This window comes from Salmo trutta, chromosome 12 (genome assembly GCF_901001165.1).
Source record: "Salmo trutta chromosome 12, fSalTru1.1, whole genome shotgun sequence".
Classification (NCBI taxonomy): domain Eukaryota; kingdom Metazoa; phylum Chordata; class Actinopteri; order Salmoniformes; family Salmonidae; genus Salmo; species Salmo trutta.
The window spans coordinates 37,185,381-37,205,353 of record NC_042968.1 but is presented as its reverse complement, the minus strand read 5'-3'; the positions used below and the strand labels follow the sequence as shown (position 1 = coordinate 37,205,353).

The 19,973-nt window shown below is 44.8% G+C and overlaps 2 protein-coding genes across 3 annotated transcripts; both read left to right on the top strand.

Annotated features, from left to right (window-relative positions):
- Positions 1-2,009: 2,009 nt before the first annotated feature.
- Positions 2,010-9,128, top strand: LOC115203485 (eukaryotic translation initiation factor 3 subunit M). The gene is made up of 11 exons (XM_029768185.1): positions 2,010-2,137; positions 2,965-3,097; positions 3,513-3,651; positions 3,879-4,002; positions 4,333-4,427; positions 4,844-4,927; positions 5,047-5,146; positions 5,353-5,434; positions 7,652-7,795; positions 8,153-8,213; positions 8,903-9,128. Exons 1-11 carry the CDS (start codon positions 2,096-2,098, stop codon positions 9,024-9,026), a joined length of 1,128 nt encoding a protein of 375 aa, XP_029624045.1. The 5' UTR covers positions 2,010-2,095; the 3' UTR covers positions 9,027-9,128.
- Positions 9,129-15,048: 5,920 nt separating this feature from the next.
- LOC115203484 (transmembrane gamma-carboxyglutamic acid protein 4) lies at positions 15,049-19,439 on the top strand. Of its 2 annotated transcripts, none has more exons than XM_029768183.1 (7): positions 15,049-15,260; positions 15,913-16,028; positions 16,150-16,313; positions 16,407-16,434; positions 17,245-17,386; positions 18,039-18,221; positions 19,030-19,439. In XM_029768183.1, the coding sequence occupies exons 2-7, from the start codon at positions 15,917-15,919 to the stop codon at positions 19,055-19,057; spliced, it is 657 nt and encodes a 218-aa protein (XP_029624043.1). In that variant the 5' UTR covers positions 15,049-15,260; positions 15,913-15,916; the 3' UTR covers positions 19,058-19,439. The 2 variants fall into 2 exon arrangements, with proteins under 2 accessions (XP_029624043.1, XP_029624044.1); XM_029768184.1 differs by lacking the exon at positions 15,049-15,260 and adding an exon at positions 15,267-15,378.
- Positions 19,440-19,973: the final 534 nt, after the last annotated feature.

Genomic DNA, 19,973 nt, shown 5'->3' with positions numbered 1-19,973 from the left:
CAGTTTTTGCCCAGCGGGATCTAACCATAGGAAGACATGCCCTCTCTGTTACATACAGAGGATCATATCAAAACCTGGCGTTTTAATGCTTCTCCTAAAAAAGACAGACAATGTCTCGTATACATCTGGAGCTTCAAAACCATAAAAAATACACTTTTATTCTGCAGTTGAAATACAACAGGCACTTGACAACAGTTGTTAATCACCTAATGAAATGCTCAGAGTTACACAAGCAAGCACACTTTGGGAGTAGAAGCGGCCATAAATTCCTGGCTGTGACAGCCAAAGAGGGCAAGGAGAGAGTGAGGGGGGAGCTTGGTGCTTGGTACCAGGCACTCTCAGGCTGATGAGTGTTACACATTGTACAGGGGCCATGGTGAAACACTCCACCGACCATTTACCCGTAGCTCCCTATTTTAAGATCCTTATCCTACTAAACATAATAAAAAGGAACTTGGTTGGTCTAAACTTGGTCTAAACTGTAACTGCAAAGTGACATAACTGACTGGCAGACTATTCAGGAATTATGGTCTGGCTGCTCTCTCGCTCCATTTCATGATGTCAAATGTTCCTGTAATCAAACAGGAATGACTTGTTATAAGCAAACTGTGACCTATGTGCAGTTCATATCTCATTGCTATTAGATAAGTTAAAAAGCCATTTCTATGCCACGTCAAAGTGTCTCAAATGGGCAACATACGTAGACATGAATTACAGCAAACTGCTCTACAGGTTATAGAGGAAACGATACTGTATAGCTGAGTAAAGTTGAGACAGTTAACCCACCAAGACTTGGTATCCAAGGTCAGGATAGTATCCGTTTTATGAGACAGTAAAGAGGAAAGAAGAGACCACCATTGTTTGGGTATGGAAGGTGCTTGGCTTTACTCTTAACCTGAAGATGTATGGTTTTACACCCCAATAGCTTGTAACCTGAGCCAGCTTTAGGGGCAATTGCATCTCCAGTTACTCTTAAGCCCCCCCACCTCAATGACTCCAGGGGAAAGTGGCCTGCCACTGCTGCTGACTAAATCACAGCATCCCACTTGATATACAGGCCCTGGTGCCATATCGCTGGGTCAGTGGGAGGGCTGTGTAAATGTGCTCCCCTCTGATGCTCACATTGTTTCCGGTGTCAACTCTGGGGAAAGTCATGGTGGTCCGAACAGAGAGGTAATTCAGCCAGATAACCTCCGTTCGAGGATCACCTCTACCACTGTAACTCTCAGCCAAGACATCCTGGGACTAGCCCCCAAGATGAGAGATTGATACCTGGATAAGAAGAGGAGAAAGGATGGCATGGACCATGGCAGTGGGTCTTGTTAACTTGTGACCCTGACCATACACTTTGAACCCTGTCTGTTCTTTTTGGAGCGCTCAAGCTGAGGTTATCCATTTCCAGATGGTGCATAAGTCATCTAGCAAAATAAACAGAATTTATATGATTCCACTACCTGTTTCACACATTTAGTATCTCGGGAATCCTTATTGAAATCCTTCAATAAAAGTGTTTATCAGCAATATTGTAGGACGTTCTCAAAGAAACTGGTGCTCGGGGTTCCTGAGTGGCGCAGCGGTATAAGGCACTGCATCTCAGTGCTAGAGGCGTCACTACAGACACCCTAGTTTGAACTAGGCTGTATCACAACCGGCCGTGATTGGGAGTCCCATAGGGCGGTGCACAATTGGCCCAGCGTCGTCTGGCCGGTTTGGCTGGTGTAGGCCATCATTCTAAATAAGAATTTGTTCTTAACTGACTTGACTAGTTAAATAAAGGTTACGTTTAAAAATGTAACAACTGGTGGGGGGGAACAAAAACTAAATGGTTACATTGTATCATAATTACATTATCAAACACGAATAAACACTACATCGTTTGGCCGTATGTTGTAAATGTAGAGGTTAGGCTAGCTAAGCATTTTGTATGAAACAATATGAGAAAAAGTCCAGTCCAACTGAATTACCACTACGGTCGCTTTAACATGATGACCCGGAAGTGCATTATGTTTGCCGGTAGTAAAACGTTTTCTTTTCCGGTGGCCTCAGCGGTAGTGCGAGCGTGGATTTGATCTAGGCTCACTAAATTAATTATAAAATGAGTGTCCCAGCATTTATCGACATAACCGAAGAGGACCAGGTACGATTGACGTGTTTTAGTAATAGTTTAAAAAAAAGAATGAGCACACTCATGTCGATATGTAACGTTACGACAAAGGGTGACATGCATGATAACATTAGCATGCTAATGTTAGCCATATAATGATTCAAAGACTAGTACACTATCTAGTTAGCTTAGCTGTTTGTTAGCTAGCATGCTAACTTTACAGCTGGTTCCATTTTCATCCCCAGTTAAATGGATCTAGATGTTCTCTTTGTAAACTGTAGCTATATCCCCGTGATTTGTGTTTACTTAATGCAACGTATTGCCAGCTGATGCATTTGTTTTACACGTAACTAGGAATGTACGTTAGGTAACTAGCTAACAGGTAGTTGCAGTCTACAACATCAACAATTTGTATCAATGTTTGCACCCAATGTAGCTAGCTAACTGGTTAGAATAGTTGACTAGCTTTGGATGAAGACACAAGCTAGTTGTAATGTATAGATTAACTGCCAGCTGTAAGGCTTAGAGAAGGAAAATACTTCATTGTGCAGCCTTAATCAAATGTACAATTTAAATATCTCTAATGACAGCTGTTAAGTACTAAGTGTCATCGCTGTGTCTGTAGTTTGTTTAATCTGGGGTGTATTCATTAGTCTGATTCCGTTGAAAAACGTTTTATAACGGAAAACATTTACTGTTTACTCAAGGAACCAAAAAGACAGAAATGGGAAAGTACTCAATAGAAGCTGTAGTTTTCGTTGCAGAAAGTTTTATGTTTGGTTTCACAGACAAAATGTTTTGCAACGGAATCCGACTAATAAATACACCCCTGTTCTTTTATAATGTGTTGTTGTTGACAGGCCTCAGAGCTCAGGGCCTACATCAAAGCCAAAGGAGCAGAGATCTCAGAGGAAAACTCAGAAGGCGGTCTCCATGTGGACCTGGCTCAAATCATTGAGGCCTGTGACGTCTGCCTCAAGGACGACGATAAAGGTGAGTGACACCAGGGAAACGCTAACCTATAGCCAGTGGCACTTCCAAAGGACAGCTCACATTGGTGACGTATCCATGTAGAGAAGGTAAACATGCCCAAGGCATCTACAGATACACCTGTCTCTGCATGGTGTCAGCACACGCATGAACTGTAAACTGTCCTCTCCCACTCTTGTCTTTCTGTCTGTCAATCCCCTCCCCTTCCTTGTCTTGTTCCCTTAATTCATCTGCTGTTTCTACCTCTGCTGTTTTTCTTTCCATCTCCCAACCCATCCTGTCCTTTTGTTTTCTCCTGGACCCCCACTTATGTTTGTTTTTCTGTTTCCTCCTAAAAGAGGCTTGTATGAATGAGTCTTGAATCATGATGAAGGGTGTCATTGTGATTGATAGTTGTCTCTCTCTCTCCTCTCTGTAGAAGTGGAGAGTGTGATGAACAGCATAGTGTCACTGCTACTCATCCTGGAGGCGGAGAAACAGGAGACCCTGATCGAGAGTCTGTGTGAGAAGCTGGTCAAGTCCCGAGAGGGAGAGAGGCCTTCCCTCAGGATGCAGCTGTAAGTCCACACATTCATCTATCTCTGTTCTCTACTAGTCTTCCTTGACCGGTGAAGTATGCAGCCACCCACTCTAGATGCCTGGATCACTAGGACATAGTTAATGAAGTCAGCGACCAAAGATTTGGGTTTGTTTATGCACTATGGAAGAAGTGGGACCCTTGTAAACACTAACCGTAAGCCATGTCTTAATGGTGAAGTTAACGTGTATGGTTTTGGTTGTGTAGGCTGAGTAACCTGTTCCATGGTATGGATGAGACAGCCCCAGTGAGGTACACAGTCTACTGCAGCCTCATCAAGGTAGCAACCACCTGCAACGCCATCGCTTTCATCCCCACGGACCTCGACCAGGTACGCTCACCGTGCACCTCGCCATACACTGTCATACTCACCGTGCACACTCACCATACACTGTCACTCTCACCGTGCACACTCGCCATATACTGTCACTCTCACCGTGCACCTCGCCATACACTGTCATACTCACTGTGCACACTCGCCATACACGGTCACTCTCACCGTGCACACTCGCCATATACTGTCACTCTCACCGATGTGCTAATCTAATTTGCTCAGACCACACTTTACCAGTCACATGTAAGGGCTCTGTGCAGGAACAAGACATTGTAGAGGAAGGATGATTGACGTTTTCATGGCTCTGCTTGTGTGTTTGTGGTTCAGGTGCGTAAGTGGATCACAGACTGGAACCTGAACACAGAGAAGAAACACACACTGCTAAGGCTGGTGTACGAGGCCCTGGTCGAATGTAAGAAGAGGTAACTAACTACACACAGTCTGGTGCCTGGTGGTGTCATCGGCACAGTCTGGAGCCTGGTGGTGTCATCGGCACAGTCTGGAGCCTGGTGGTGTCATCGGCACAGTCTGGAGCCTGGTGGTGTCATCGGCACAGTCTGGAGCCTGGTGGTGTCATCGGCACAGTCTGGAGCCTGGTGGTGTCATCGACACAGTCTGGTGCCTGGTGGTGTCATCGACACAGTCTGGTGCCTGGTGGTGTCATCGACACAGTCTGGTGCCTGGTGGTGTCATCGACACATTCACTCTGTTATGATTGTTTTCCATATTTTTCTAAAAGTAATTTGTCAGTACAATGGGATATGTGTTGTTTATCTGCAATGTTTGTCTTTTTATTGAGCTGGCCCTTGTGTCACTGGGTGTGTGTGTTCCTCTGCAGTGAGGCTGCAGCTAAGGTGATGGTGGAGTTGCTGGGGAGTTACACAGAGGACAACGCCTCACAAGCACGCGTTGATGCCCACAGGTACACACATACACACCTCTATCCTACTGTTATTGTTATCCTACCATCATAACTACAAGATCTGATACGTGACTGGCTGTCTTTGCTGTCACTCACCCCTCTGTGGTTCCTCCCTCCAGATGCATTGTACGAGCCCTGAAAGACCCCAACACCTTCCTGTTGGACCACCTCCTGGCCCTGAAACCTGTCCGCTTCCTAGAGGGAGAACTCCTCCACGATGTGAGTACTGAAGCCCAGCTCAGGGAACAGCTCATCCTACTGTTAACAAGGCCGTGACATTTGAACACTGTTGTTGGCGCCACAGCGAAGGATTTAATAGGTTCATATTAATCCATTCATAACAGTGATGCTACATTATTACCTGATTGTTTTAACAGTGACTACATTGCCTTACGCTTCTCTCTCTCTCTCTCCTTCGTTCACAGCTCCTAACCATTTTTGTGAGTGCAAAGCTAGCTGCCTACGTGAAGTTTTACCAGAGCAACAAAGACTTTATCGATTCCCTCGGTGAGTGATCAAGACTCAATGGGGCTACCTGGCGGCTAGTGACCTGACTGCAGAGATCAAATCCCCCCGGGGGGGACACACCCTGCCTAGCCTAAACTGCTGACCTCTGTGGATACAGGGTTGGAATGTGTGTGTGTCAGCAGTGTCTCTGTCCACACACACACACACACTGCTGAGAACGTAGTGGTCCAATTAACATGGTTGGTCCTCCCACATAAATCAGGTGGCATTGGCTGTCACTGCAGACATGGTGGTGTTTGTGTTAATATGCCTGGTCACTGTAGTTCCACACTGCTGGGCACAGAGGCAATTAGCCAAGGGACCCTCCCTGAGTCAAGTGGAATTGAGTGTGTTGTGTGTTCATCACAGAATGATTACCTCTTGGAGTTTCCCTCCAAGGTCTCCCTGAGAGTTAGATCCTTAGTCAGTTACATTCTTAATCACCCAGCCAACTGGCAATTCATGTGCATTAAGTAATTCTAGTTAATGATCTCATGATTAATGTTACCCAAGAGTTGGTGACCTGTCATTGATTGATATCTAGTTCATTGTCATGTCTTGTTATTCCTGTGTTTAAATAACTCTTCCTGTCCCCGGGTGTCAACTATGATGTTAGTCCTGTCCCCAGGTGTCAACCATGTTAGTCCTGTCCCCGGGTGTCAACTATGTTAGTCCTGTCCCCGGGTGTCAACTATGTTAGTCCTGTCCCCGGGTGTCAACCATGTTAGTCCTGTCCCCGGGTGTCAACTATGTTAGTCCTGTCCCCGGGTGTCAACCATGTTAGTCCTGTCCCCGGGTGTCAACTATGATGTTAGTCCTGTCCCCGGGTGTCAACCATGATGTTAGTCCTGTCCCCGGGTGTCAACTATGATGTTAGTCCTTTCCCCGGGTGTCAACCATGATGTTAGTCCTTTCCCCGGGTGTCAACAATGATGTTAGTCCTGTCCCCGGGTGTCAACCATGATGTTAGTCCTTTCCCCGGGTGTCAACTATGATGTTAGTCCTGTCCCCGGGTGTCAACCATGATGTTAGTCCTGTCCCCAGGTGTCAACCATGTTAGTCCTGTCCCCGGGTGTCAACCATGATGTTAGTCCTGTCCCCGGTGTCAACCATGTTAGTCCTGTCCCCGGGTGTCAACTATGTTAGTCCTGTCCCCGGGTGTCAACTATGTTAGTCCTGTCCCCGGGTGTCAACCATGTTAGTCCTGTCCCCGGGTGTCAACTATGTTAGTCCTGTCCCCGGGTGTCAACCATGTTAGTCCTGTCCCCGGGTGTCAACTATGATGTTAGTCCTGTCCCCGGGTGTCAACCATGATGTTAGTCCTGTCCCCGGGTGTCAACCATGATGTTAGTCCTTTCCCCGGGTGTCAACTATGATGTTAGTCCTGTCCCCGGGTGTCAACTATGATGTTAGTCCTGTCCCCGGGTGTCAACTATGATGTTAGTCCTGTCCCCGGTGTCAACCATGATGTTAGTCCTGTCCCCGGTGTCAACCATGATGTTAGTCCTGTCCCCAGGTGTCAACCATGTTAGTCCTGTCCCCGGGTGTCAACTATGATGTTAGTCCTGTCCCCGGGTGTCAACCATGATGTTAGTCCTGTCCCCGGGTGTCAACTATGATGTTAGTCCGTCCCCGGTGTCAACCATGATGTTAGTCCTGTCCCCGGGTGTCAACTATGATGTTAGTCCTGTCCCCGGGTGTCAACTATGATGTTAGTCCTGTCCCCGGGTGTCAACCATGATGTTAGTCCTGTGCCCGGGTGTCAACTATGATGTTAGTCCTGTCCCCGGGTGTCAACCATGATGTTAGTCCTGTCCCCGGGTGTCAACTATGATGTTAGTCCGTCCCCGGTGTCAACCATGATGTTAGTCCTGTCCCCAGGTGTCAACCATGTTAGTCCTGTCCCCGGGTGTCAACCATGTTAGTCCTGTCCCCGGGTGTCAACCATGTTAGTCCTGTCCCCGGGTGTCAACTATGATGTTAGTCCTGTCCCCGGGTGTCAACCATGATGTTAGTCCTGTGCCCGGGTGTCAACTATGATGTTAGTCCTGTCCCCGGGTGTCAACCATGATGTTAGTCCTGTGTTTTATTGACTGTCTTCCTGTCCCCGGGTGTCAACCATGATGTTAGTCCTGTGTTTTATTGACTGTCTTCCTGTCCCCAGGTCTCAACCATGATGTTAGTCCTGTGTTTTATTGACTGTCTTCCTGTCCCCAGGTCTCAACCATGAGCAGAACATGGCTAAGATGCGTCTGCTGACGTTCATGGGCATGGCGGTGGAGTTTAAAGAGATCTCCTTTGACACCATGCAGCAGGAGCTGCAGTTAGAAGAAGACCAAGTAGAAGCCTTCGTCATCGACGGTACCAACACCACCTCAAATCCAATCTGACCCACACACACTCTCTCTAATAATACTATACTCCCCTCTGACAACGCTGGAATTCCCCCTCAATGCAACAGTCCACCTAACATCTATAAACACAAAAAGTTCAAACGGTAAAAACAGGATGTTGTCTGTAGATGTCCTTTTTTGACAAATTGAGGAACCAAACTGTCACAGGAGCAGACATGTAGGAGTTGGTATCCTTATTGTTACTGTGACGTTGGTCGCCCTCTCAGAAGTCTGTAATGTGTTTGAGGGTTGCCTTGACACACGGATACTACCTCTTGTCTGCCGCCCACCTCTCTCAATGTCTTCCTGTCTCTTTTGTCTGTAGCCGTTCGGACTAAGATGGTGTACTGCAAGATTGACCAGACACAGCGAAAGGTTATCGTGAGGTAAGCCAAAATAATATAGATCTTTTTTTAAACGTGGCATTCTAATCAAGTGTATTCTGCGATGTTAGTGGCTGTGTTTGGCAGGCTAAAGCTGTGTCGTATTCATTAAGGCGCAATGTAGCGAAACATTTTGCAACAGAAAACGGAAACTGGCCCTCCCCCTTTTCAGTCCTTTTTCTTCCGTTTGGTACCTAATGAATATGACCTGTAATAGACTCTTTACTGTGTAGCAATCAGCTCAAGGTTTCTGACAACCGTTCTTCAGAGCTCCCCACTATAAAACCATAGAGTTGGTCTTTGTTCTTGTGTTGCTGTACAGAAATACTGTTATTCACCGTTGGAGGCTTTTTGTTGCCAGTTGAGTATAAATGCTATTGTTGATGGGTTTCCGCAAAGGAAATCTAGACATCTATTTTTATTCTGTGCTACAAAGCAGGTTCCGTTTGACTCTGATCTGATTGGTGCTTACGGTTGTGGTATGTTCTATGCAGACCTATTAATCATAGGGTTTGGTTGTGTGTATGACGAGGAAAATGTCTTCCCTCTAGGTACTTCAGACGTATTAGGCACTACTTTGTCAGAGGGAGACTCAAAACTCTGAGATTTCCAATGATACCTTTCAGGGTTGCCAGGTATGGCATTATGCTTCCCTTTCCCTAACCATGTGTCTCCATCTCCGCCCCCATCAGCCACAGCACACACCGCACCTTCGGCAAGCAGCAGTGGCAGCAGCTCTACGACAGTCTCAGCTCCTGGAAGGGCAATTTGGCAACTGTGAAGACCAGCCTCCAGACCCTGTCCCCCTCCGCCTAAGATCTCTCTCTCCAAAACCCCCTTTCCTTTGTCAAACTCCCTTGGTTGAATCTTCTGTCACCATTTTTATATTCACCCAATAAAAGACTAATTGAGATCTTCCATGGTTGTTTTGCTTGTCTTAATACCAGATGTAAATCATGTCTAGCTGTTTACAGGGGTAAGTGGTAGCGCAGAAGTTTCAGCATTACATGCTAACATTAGCAGTGACCGTGTTCTCCAGAGAAGCTGCTGTCTGTAGTGTTAATGGTTGCTCTTCACCTGGCGACCCGGAGCATCTGGCTCTAGTTAGACCCAGAGTGGCAATGTGAGATGGTGGGGTGACGGGGCCTGTTACTGAGGGTGACAAATGGGTCACCTGATTAAGAACTTTATAGACCCTACTCTTATCAATGCTATCAACCTGACTCCTCAGCTGAGGTCAGAGCAGTGTTCATTTCAGCGCTAGCTTTTTAGACTTTGGATGAGGTGTTGGGAAACTGATCCAGTGTCAGTTTGATGTTGTTACACAGATTAGGAATACTGTGTCCTATCTCAATGGTCTCCCACCTCTAATACAAAGCAGTTAAATGATTTCACTCAAGATGAAACATTTACTGTAATATTTATGGTAGGACTGGTCTTTATCTGTGCCACTTCCACAGAAGACTAGCGACTGGCGTTGACCACATTCTGTGCACTAGCCTGGTCCATCTTATTTCATGCAGAACGTCAACAGGAAAGGTTAAAACACTTCAACAGCCCTGGACACTGTTGGACAATTCTGAATGATAAAAGAGAAAATGTCCACCAAATACACTGAGCTGACCAGAATGGAATTCCACTCCCTCCTAATACTGTAAGAGGACAAATGATTGGCTGTTACACTGGTGTGTTAAAATCTCATCTCTAGCAGCATTCCAGAGCATTAGGTTCTGAACTGTGCTGATGTATGTGTTGGATCAGGCATTTAGATATAAAAGGGTTCTCTCAAAGTTCTCTCCCTCAGGGACTGATGAAATGTAGTTGATGAAGCACAGAAGTAGTGTCAAATCAACTTATTGCTAAAACACCATTGCTGCCATACTTTTGACAACAAATTGCACGATAACGTGCCTTTACATTGTGATGGAGTTTTTCCAAAAATATTTTGCATCACTGCATATTTCATTAAGACAGCAGAAATACAACGGTTATTTGTCAGTCAAAACAAAGTTTACTTTGAAGAGAGCATGAGGAAGGGAGCAACACCATTGTTTGCCAGTCTACTGGGTAGAGCCAACACCAAACGACAACCTGTGTGTTAATGGTGATGTCACAGTTCTGGCCCAGCAGCGTCTGCAGAAGCTCAAGGCTCACTCCTATCCCAGAGTCCTCTGGGAGAAGCATCCCCTGGTCTTATCAGAGGGAGTAAATCACACCACTCCTCATCATGGTCACCACCAGCAAGGTGGGGTACAGAGAAAGCAGGTTTAGACTAATGTAGTGAGACAGAGTTAGGTTTACTGAACACTGTGGAAGTCCCCATTAACCTGCCCCACATCTCTCTCTGTATGAGTCGGTCTCCATCTGTCTATCTATCCTGCTCTACCCCCATATCCTTCTCTTTCTCTCCCTCTCTCTGCTTTAAGTGTGTATGTACTGACATGTATGTGTAACTGATAGATGAACACACACACACACTACATGTAATTGTTTTAAAGGTATGTAACTTGCAAAGCCTTTTGTCTGTAATGTATTTGTCATTATATGTGGAACCCCAGTAAGACTAGCTGTTACTGATGAGGATCCTAATCAAATAAAACACATCTCAAATCTTTCTCCCTCTCTGTTTTCCTTTCTCTCTCTGTTCCCCTCTGTCTTTCTCTCCCTCTATCTCAGTTCCCCTCTCTCTTTCTCTCTATCTCAGTTCCCCTCTCTCTTTCTCTCTCTCTATCTCAGTTCCCCTCTCTCTTTCTCTCTATCTCAGTTCCCCTCTCTCTATCCCTCTCTCTCCCAATCTCTGTTTCCCTTTCTCTCTCTCTCTCTCTCTCTCTCTCTTTCTCTTTGTTCCCCTCTCTCTTTCTCTCCCTCTATCTCAGTTCCCCTCTCTCTTTCTCTCCCTCTCTCTCCCAATCTCTGTTTCCCTCTCTTTCTCTCCCTCTCTCTCCCAATCTCTGTTTCCCTTTCTCTCCCTCTCTTCCTTGAACTCTGTTTCTCTATCTTCTCTCACATTGTTTTTCTCTCGTCCTTTCTCCCCTCTCACTCTAATTTGTCTCTCAGACCCTAAGTTACTGCTTCATGGATGGTGTGTCATGTGAGATCTCCCAGCTGTAACTTTCACGTCATTCTCCAGTTGGTTTATCTGCTCTCATGACCCGTCTTATCACGTTTGGAAGCTGGTAGTTCCACGCAGTTCAGTGCTGAAAAGCAAATGAGCTGATACTCCTATGGTAACCTGGCTACTCACCATAAAACAGTTTGAAGGTGAATTTGATCTCTCGTGTGTTATGTGAAAAGCGTGTACTCCACTAAATATGAACAATATGCATATGGACAGCAGTGACTTTTAGAATGCTAAACAGTTCATTATGCCTTAAAGACTGTGGATGTGCGTAAGAAGACAGACTCTCAACAGATCATGCTGACTTGGAATTTTCCCACTGCTGAGAATATTACCACTTTTCCAGAGCATAGTGCTCAATCATCACAGCCTTGCCTCAGAGTGCATGTTTAAAGCCTTTCTGTAATATCATCTAGCGTCAGACACTAGATAAAGTCAGGAATTTCACTTTTGCATCAGCCTTTCATTCTCTGTATGAACATTCCTTATAGCAAATCTAAAGCCCTGACAGTGTCCAGACACACAGCAGAACACAGGACAAGAGAAGACATCCTATTAACTTTGTTAGCACCATCTCTCTTTATGTCTATCTCTCTCTCGCCATATCACTACCATATCCCTACCATATCACTACCATATCCCTACTTTACATAAACAGTGGCCTAGCACCCATGATGGAGATAAACCTATTTAGACAGAGTGCACAAGACAAACACAAGTGTAAGGACACCGACAGGAGTGTTGACCTGGCAGGAGTGTTGACCTGGCAGGAGTGTTGACCTGGCAGGAGTGTTGACCTGGCAGGAGCAGGCTATTTGCTCTGATAATAACACTAACACGTTACATCAGCCTTAGCAGAAACCTGAGTTGACACAGGATGTTTTATTGACGTTTGTGATACGTTTGCATCGTGTCTTGGGGGTTTGTGATTAGTTTGCAGCGTGTCTTGGGGATTTGTGATTAGTTTGCAGCGTGTCTTGGGGGTTTGTGATACGTTTGCAGCGTGTCTTGGGGGTTTGTGATTAGTTTGCAGCGTGTCTTGGGGGTTTGTGATACGTTTGCAGCATTTCTTGAAGGTTTGTGATACGTTTGCAGCGTGTCTTGGGGGTTTGTGATACATTTGCAGTGTGTCTTGGGGGTTTGTGATACGTTTGCAGTGTGTCTTGAAGGTTTGTGATACGTTTGCAGCGTGTCTTGGGGGTTTGTGATATGTTTGCAGCGTGTCTTGGGGGTTTGTGATACGTTTGCAGCGTGTCTTGGGGGTTTGCGATATGTTTGCTGCGTGTCTTGGGGGTTTGCGATATGTTTGCAGCGTGTCTTGGGGGTTTGCGATACGTTTGCAGCGTGTCTTGGGGTTTGTGATACATTGCAGCATGTCTTGAAGGTTTGTGATACGTTTGCAGTGTGCTTTGGGGGTTTGTGATACGTTTGCAGTGTGTCTTGGGGGATTGTGATACGTTTGCAGTGTGTCTTGGTAGTTTGGGATACGTTTGCAGTGTGTCTTGGTGGTTTGTGATACGTTTGCAGCGTGTCTTGGTGGTTTGTGATACGTTTGCAGCGTGTCTTGAAGGTTTGTGATACGTTTGCAGCGTGTCTTGAAGGTTTGTGATACGTTTGCAGCGTGTCTTGGTGGTTTGTGATTCGTTTGCAGCATGTCTTGGGGGTTTGTGATACATTTGCAGCGTGTCTTGGGGGTTTGCGATACATTTGCAGCGTGTCTTGGGGGTTTGTGATACGTTTGCAGCATGTCTTGGGGGTTTGTGATACATTTGCAGCGTGTCTTGGGGGTTTGTGATACATTTGCAGCGTGTCTTGGGGGTTTGTGATACATTTGCAGCGTGTCTTGGGGGTTTGTGATTCGTTTGCAGCGTGTCTTGGGGGTTTGTGATTCGTTTGCAGCATGTCTTGGGGGTTTGTGATACATTTGCAGCGTGTCTTGGGGGTTTGCGATACATTTGCAGCGTGTCTTGGGGGTTTGTGATGCGTTTGCAGCATGTCTTGGGGGTTTGTGATACGTTTGCAGCGTGTCTTGGTGGTTTGTGATACGTTTTCAGCATGTCTTGGGGGTTTGTGATACATTTGCAGCGTGTCTTGGGGGTTTGCGATACATTTGCAGCGTGTCTTGGGGGTTTGTGATACGTTTGCAGTGTGTCTTGGGGGTTTGTGATACGTTTGCAGCGTGTCTTGGGGGTTTGCGATACATTTGCAGCGTGTCTTGGAGGTTTGTGATACGTTTGCAGTGTGTCTTGGGGGTTTGTGATACGTTTGCAGCGTGTCTTGGTGGTTTGTGATACGTTTGCAGCGTGTCTTGGGGGTTTGTGATACGTTTGCAGAGTGTCTTGGGGGTTTGTGATACGTTTGCAGCGTGTCTTGGTGGTTTGTGATACGTTTTCAGCATGTCTTGGGGGTTTGTGATACATTTGCAGCGTGTCTTGGGGGTTTGCGATACATTTGCAGCGTGTCTTGGGGGTTTGTGATACGTTTGCAGTGTGTCTTGGGGGTTTGTGATACGTTTGCAGCGTGTCTTGGGGGTTTGCGATACGTTTGCAGTGTGTCTTGGGGGTTTGTGATACGTTTGCAGCGTGTCTTGGTGGTTTGTGATACGTTTGCAGTGTGTCTTGGTGGTTTGTGATTCGTTTGCAGCATGTCTTGGGGGTTTGTGATACGTTTGCAGCGTGTCTTGGGGGTTTGTGATACGTTTGCAGCGTGTCTTGGTGGTTTGTGATACGTTTGCAGCGTGTCTTGGTGGTTTGTGATACGTTTGCAGTGTGTCTTGGGGGTTTGTGATACGTTTGCAGCGTGTCTTGGTGGTTTGTGATACGTTTGCAGCGTGTCTTGGGGGTTGCTGTTGTGACAGGGATCTTTTATGACAGAGTGTGGCACAAGAAAGGTTGTCTTATTGAGAACACACACCTCTGCTCTTCTGTGGGCTGAGAGGAGCATGAACCTGTGGGTTTTAACCTGGCTAATTTATACACTCACATTGAAAGGGCAGAAGCAGCATTGTGGATACCACAAAGAGCACTCTAGATAAAAGGTTTAGCCATTTAGGGTGAAATATTACATGTACTGGTTTTTCCCATTAAGAGGTCGTTAAACTCAGCTATCCTAGTCAATCCCAGTAAATCTCAGGGATAAAGGTCAATTTGCTGAGACAGGTCGCGAGGCAGACACATTAAGAATCCAGGCCATGAAGTCATGGTCGCAAAAGGAAATGTGCGTCACTTGAACACGTCATGTGGAAAACTGGGACACATCCGTTAGATTCAGAGAGTACATGTTTCCCTTTCTACAACGTGTAATACAATGTTTAGTACCATATACGCCTCTGGCCTCTCTTAGATATGGACTTATGTTTTCTTTTAAATAAATATTACAAAAAAGTAAACCAAGCCTTACAGTAGAATGTGATTTCGTGTTTTGCTGTGACATTTACATGATATTTTTAGCCATAATGTCATCCATTAGTTCCCATACTTCCCTGATTGTGAAGTGCCTGTTTCGACAGTGGAGCGTGAGTAGGCATATCCCTTTCAATTAATAATATGTCTGTTTATTTGTTCTAAGCTAAATGTAAAGTAGACGTTTTTAAAGGCTCTGGGAAGTCTACAGCTCTACTTGATTCACTTCTGTGCCGATTCTCTCTTGTTTAGTGGTTTCATGTGCCACCTAGTGTTCCTACTGCACTGTAGATCAGTGTATCCAGGTGAAAAGCTTGATTAGTCAGGTCTGTACAGGTAGGTAACTACTACAGAACAGGTGGTGAGCTCACGTTGTTGGCAGTAAACAGAAACTTCGCGCTTCCTGGAATATTTTACTTTTATCGATTTAACGAATTATAATATTTTGTAATGCGGTGTTGTTGATTATTGATGATACGAGTGTTTTTATAAGGAAATATAATACACAGCTGTTATCGGCGAATGTTCAAGGTAGGTGGTTTCATTTCAGTTTCACCTGTCAACGTCATTCATACCTGCTCAGTAACATTCATTTCGTGCAGAAGCCTGTTTTCTTCCACTCTTCTTGGATTTTACACACGTTTTAAAGTTAAAGGTGCACTACGCAGAAATTGCTCTGCCATTTCCTGGTTGCTAAAATTCTAATAGTTCGCCAAGTATAGTGTGGAGAATCATTGTATCATCGAAACCGCTGTGAAATATCATTGACATAACCGAACATATTGTATTTTCAGCTGTTTGAAGCTGGTGTACGACACCTAAAGTAAAAGAGGCAAAAACCGAAATTTTAAGAACGGGAAGCATATAAATAAAGCACATAGAACAGATATACCGCTTCTAAGACTTGCTTTCAATGAGAATTACATATCTATAATTCATACTTCTATGTGAATTTGGTCGGGTCGCCCAAAAAGTGACATTTCAGTGTGAACAATTTAAGGTGTAAAATTAAAACTCACGTTTTTAAGGAAAAAATTGCTAAGCAATCAACAGATACACTGTATAGGCTTCTGAACAGCTTTCTGATAAAAACTGGGTGTGTCTTGTTGTCACTCACTTGTGAAATGCACGTTCTAACTTCTTATCTAATCTCTATGACCTATGCTCAAATCATTATCCGCAGGTGAATGGCGATGCTTTTGCATTTATTCATACTGTATCAACTGCTTCCCTGTGGAAACTTTGCTTGTATGAGAAAGTTATTACACACCACAGGGACAGAGGACCAGTCAAAAGAAGGTGAGACATAAGTTTCCAAACATCTTCAAATAGAATTTTGTTATATTCCTAAATTATAGTATTAAAGTACTGTCTTTAAAAGTTTGCATCATTTAGTTCTACTTGTGATTGGGTCCCCTAGTTTTCGTGCAAGAGGAGCAGGCAAATGCATTCTTAGGACGCCATCTATTGGCCAACCGATTTGACTTTGAGCTCTTCACTCCTGGGAATTTGGAGAGGGAGTGCTTTGAAGAAGTCTGCAACTATGAGGAAGCACGAGAGGTCTTTGAAAATGTCCCTCAGACTGTAAGTGATGCTGAGATGGTGTTCAGACAGAATTTGTGTGGTAGGCCCAGTCTCATGACCACAACCTGATGTTGTCTTTATGTTACTTCGCAGGATGACTTCTGGAAAAAGTACACAGAGGGTAAGAGAAGTATGGCTAAGTATATCTACATATATGTCGCAGGTCAACTATTTGCCATTGTACTACTACTAATCGCACAGATTTTTCTAACAACACTGATGGGTACAGGGTGGCAGAAGACACCCTCAAGCAGGAGGACGAAATGCAAAACCTAATGCAGTCTATAGCCCAGCGGTGCAACTCAGGCCCTGTCACGTCCTGACCAGTGAAAAGGTTCATTTGCCATAGTAGAATGGTCAGGGCGTGGCAGGGGGGTTGTTTTGTGTGTTTTGGGGTTTGTTTGTTTCTAGGGGAATGTGTTCTAGTTTTCATTTTCTATGTTTCGTTTTCTAGGTTTGGCCGAGTATGGTTTCCAATCAGAGGCAGGTGTCTTTCGTTGTCTATGATTGGAAGCCATACTTAGGCAGCCTGTTTTCCTTTGGGTTTTGTGGGTGGTTGTTTTCCGTATAGTCTGTGTACCTTACGGAACTGTTTGTCGTTTGGTTATTTTGTTTAAGTGTTCTCTTATAATAAATGAAGATGAGCACTATACACGCTGCGCCTTGGTCTAATCCTTTCGACGCGCGTGACAGGCCCTTAGGTTCTGCAGTCCAGTTTATTTTCTCCTTGACAGGTGTATTAGTCCATAAATGTTACAGGATGGCTGGAGAGAAACCTGGTTACTCTGGTAGAAATCAGTCTAGTTAAAAAAATGAGAAAAAGCACCATACACTGTGACTCTTAAGGAGAGTTAGCAGCATATTTAGGAATCTTGCAGTGTGTCATACATGCAAAAATGCTTAAATTGGTTGTTTTTGTGTGATCGCACAGATGAGCACACGCGGCCTTCGCGGCTGGATGTGACTGCCCTGCTTGTGGGTCTGATCGCGGCAGGGGTGGCCGTCGTCATCTTCGGCCTGTTGGTCTGGTACTTCTGCAAGGGGAGTTGTAAGGATAACCTCTCACGTGCCGGGTGAGTTAGATGAGGGGCATTATGTTGACTGAGGGGGGGCATTATGTTGACTGAGGGGGGGCATTATGTTGACTGAGGGGGGGCATTATGTTGACTGAGGGGGGCATTATGTTGACTGAATGACAGTGGTCACTGGATCAGTAGTTTGAATAAGATAAAATGTTATTTGTCACAAGCGCCGAATACAACAGGTGTAGTAGACCTTACCGTGAAATGCTTACTTACAAGCCCTTAACCAACAATGCAGTTTTAAGAAAAATAAGAGTTGAGGAAAATATTTGCTAAATAAACTAAAGTAAAAAAATAAAATAACAATAAGGAGGCTATATACAGGGGGCACCGAGTCAATATGCGGTGTTACAGGTTAGTCCAGGTCATTGAGGTAATATGTACATGTAGATGGGGATAAAGTGACTATGCATAGATAAACTTGGCACTCCGGTACCGCTTGCCGTGCGGTAGCAGAGAGAACAGTCTGACTTGGGTGGCTATAGTCTTTGGCAATTTTTAGGGCCTTCCTAAAAAAGTTGTTTGCCTAGTCTGTAGTTTGTGTGTGTGTGTGGGGGGGGGGGGGTTGTGTGTGTTTGTGTGTGTGTATATACGCACACATTCTTCAAAGGGATACCGCATCATTCCTGACTGTCTCTTCCAGCTCTGTTAGGGTGCGTCCAAGGCGCAGTAATGCCTCGCTGATCATGCGGAGACTGGATGAGGTCTCTCTGCAGCCCGTGCTCCTACCCCCGCCGGAGGAAATTGACCCCCCAGGCCTGCCCTCCTATGAGGACGCCATCGGCAAAACCGGAACGCACGACGCCCCACCTCCTCCTTACCCTGGGTATACACACACATGCTCATGTATACATACACACATGATTGTGCCGGTTGCTGCAGAGAAGGAGGTCAAAGGGGAGTTTTTATTCGAATTTTATTTAACCAGGTAGGCCAGTTGAGAACAAGTTCTCATTTACAACTGCGTCCTGGACAAGATAAAGCAAAGCAGTGCTACACAAACAACACAGAGTTACACATGGAATAAACAAACATACAGTCAATAATACAATAGAACACATCTATATACAGTGTGTGCAAATGAGGTAAGATTAGGGAGGTAAGGCAATAAACAGGCCGTAGTGGCGAAGTAATTACAATTTAGCAATTAAACACTGGAGTGATAGATGTGCAGAAGATGAATATGCAAGTAGAGATACTGGGGTGCAAAGGAGCAAAAAAAAAATGACAATATGGGGATGAGGTAGTTGGATGGGCTATTTACAGATGGGCTATGTACAGGTGCAGTGATCTGTGAGCTGCTCTGGCAGCTGATGCTTAAGAGTGAGTGTAGCTTTTGTTGAGTGACAGGTAATGATGCTTTGTGGGTAACAGTTGTCGATGGGTTCAGTGTCCTCCCTGGTTCGAGTCCAGGTTGTGGGAAGGAGATTAACGCAACCAACACTGTTACACATACCCCAAAAACTTGCTCTACCTATCTGAATTTAATTATAACTACAAAATTGTTCATACATTAAAATCTTTTTCAAAATAATTTATGTTAAATTTTATTTTGGTTTATAGACAGTAGAGATCTTTCTAACCTTGCCTTGTTAGGTGAACAATATGTTTACTTTGTTGTTTCTTTCCCACAGGTCTCAACCTGGAAGTATTCGACGATAGCATCTTTGACCTCGCTGGATGAATGTCTCCATATTGAGCATCATCAAATGCTACTGAAGAGGTTTAGATCTATTTACTTCATATGGTTGTTCTCCACTGTGCATGTTCAAGATGTTATTTTATTGGATTGTAATACCTTGTGATAATTGTAGATCTGTGTGACTGATTAACTCTTTACCTCTTCCGTTACCTGCAATTTGAGATGTTTAGCATATTTATCTATTTGTACAAATGTTTAGCAATTTTTCTGCATGTGCCAAAATGGATTTATTCCTCATCACTTTATTCGTCACTTATGTCAACTTTTGAGTTGGACTTGCTTTAACCCATAACAACTAATGAGGTAATACTTGACATGATGTAACTTAGTTTAACTAACTTAGTTTAACTAAGTTACAAAAAAAGCATAAAAGCATAGTTGTAACTAAGTTACAACTATGCTTTTATGAATAGAAAATGAAGCATGAGAAACCGTATTGAGTCTATACCAGTGGAGGCTGGATCGGAGCGAATGGAATCAAGCACATGGAAACCATGTGTTTTGTATTTAATTTCATTCCACTCTAGCCATTACCACGAGTCTGTCCACCCCAATTAAGGTGCCACCAACCTGTGGTATACATACAAGTCTGCCTACTACAACTTTATTTTAGTCATTTAGCAGACGCTCTCATCCAGAGCGACTTACAGTAGTGAATGCATACATTCCATTTCATGCATTTTTTTTTGTACTGGCCCCCCCCCCCCCCGTGGGAATCGAACCCACAACCCTGGTGTTGCACACCACCATGCTGGCGTTGCAAACACCATGCTCTACCAACTGAGCCACAGGGAAGACACTACTGTAGCCTGTTGGTTAATGACACAATATGAGCATAGTGTTAGGACAGACTGAGAGAATTGACACTTCCACATT

Bases quoted from the DNA above. Each gene is read 5' to 3' on its own strand.
- LOC115203485 (XM_029768185.1), top strand. From the start codon at position 2,096: ATGAGTGTCCCAGCATTTATCGACATAACCGAAGAGGACCAG. The intron at 3,652-3,878 runs GTAAGTCCACAC...TTGGTTGTGTAG, and splicing joins CCTTCCCTCAGGATGCAGCT to GCTGAGTAACCTGTTCCATG. The intron at 8,214-8,902 runs GTAAGCCAAAAT...CGCCCCCATCAG, and splicing joins CAGCGAAAGGTTATCGTGAG to CCACAGCACACACCGCACCT.
- LOC115203484 (XM_029768183.1), top strand. From the start codon at position 15,917: ATGGCGATGCTTTTGCATTTATTCATACTGTATCAACTGCTTCCCTGT. The intron at 16,029-16,149 runs GTGAGACATAAG...TGGGTCCCCTAG, and splicing joins AGAGGACCAGTCAAAAGAAG to TTTTCGTGCAAGAGGAGCAG. The intron at 17,387-18,038 runs GTGAGTTAGATG...TGTCTCTTCCAG, and splicing joins GATAACCTCTCACGTGCCGG to CTCTGTTAGGGTGCGTCCAA.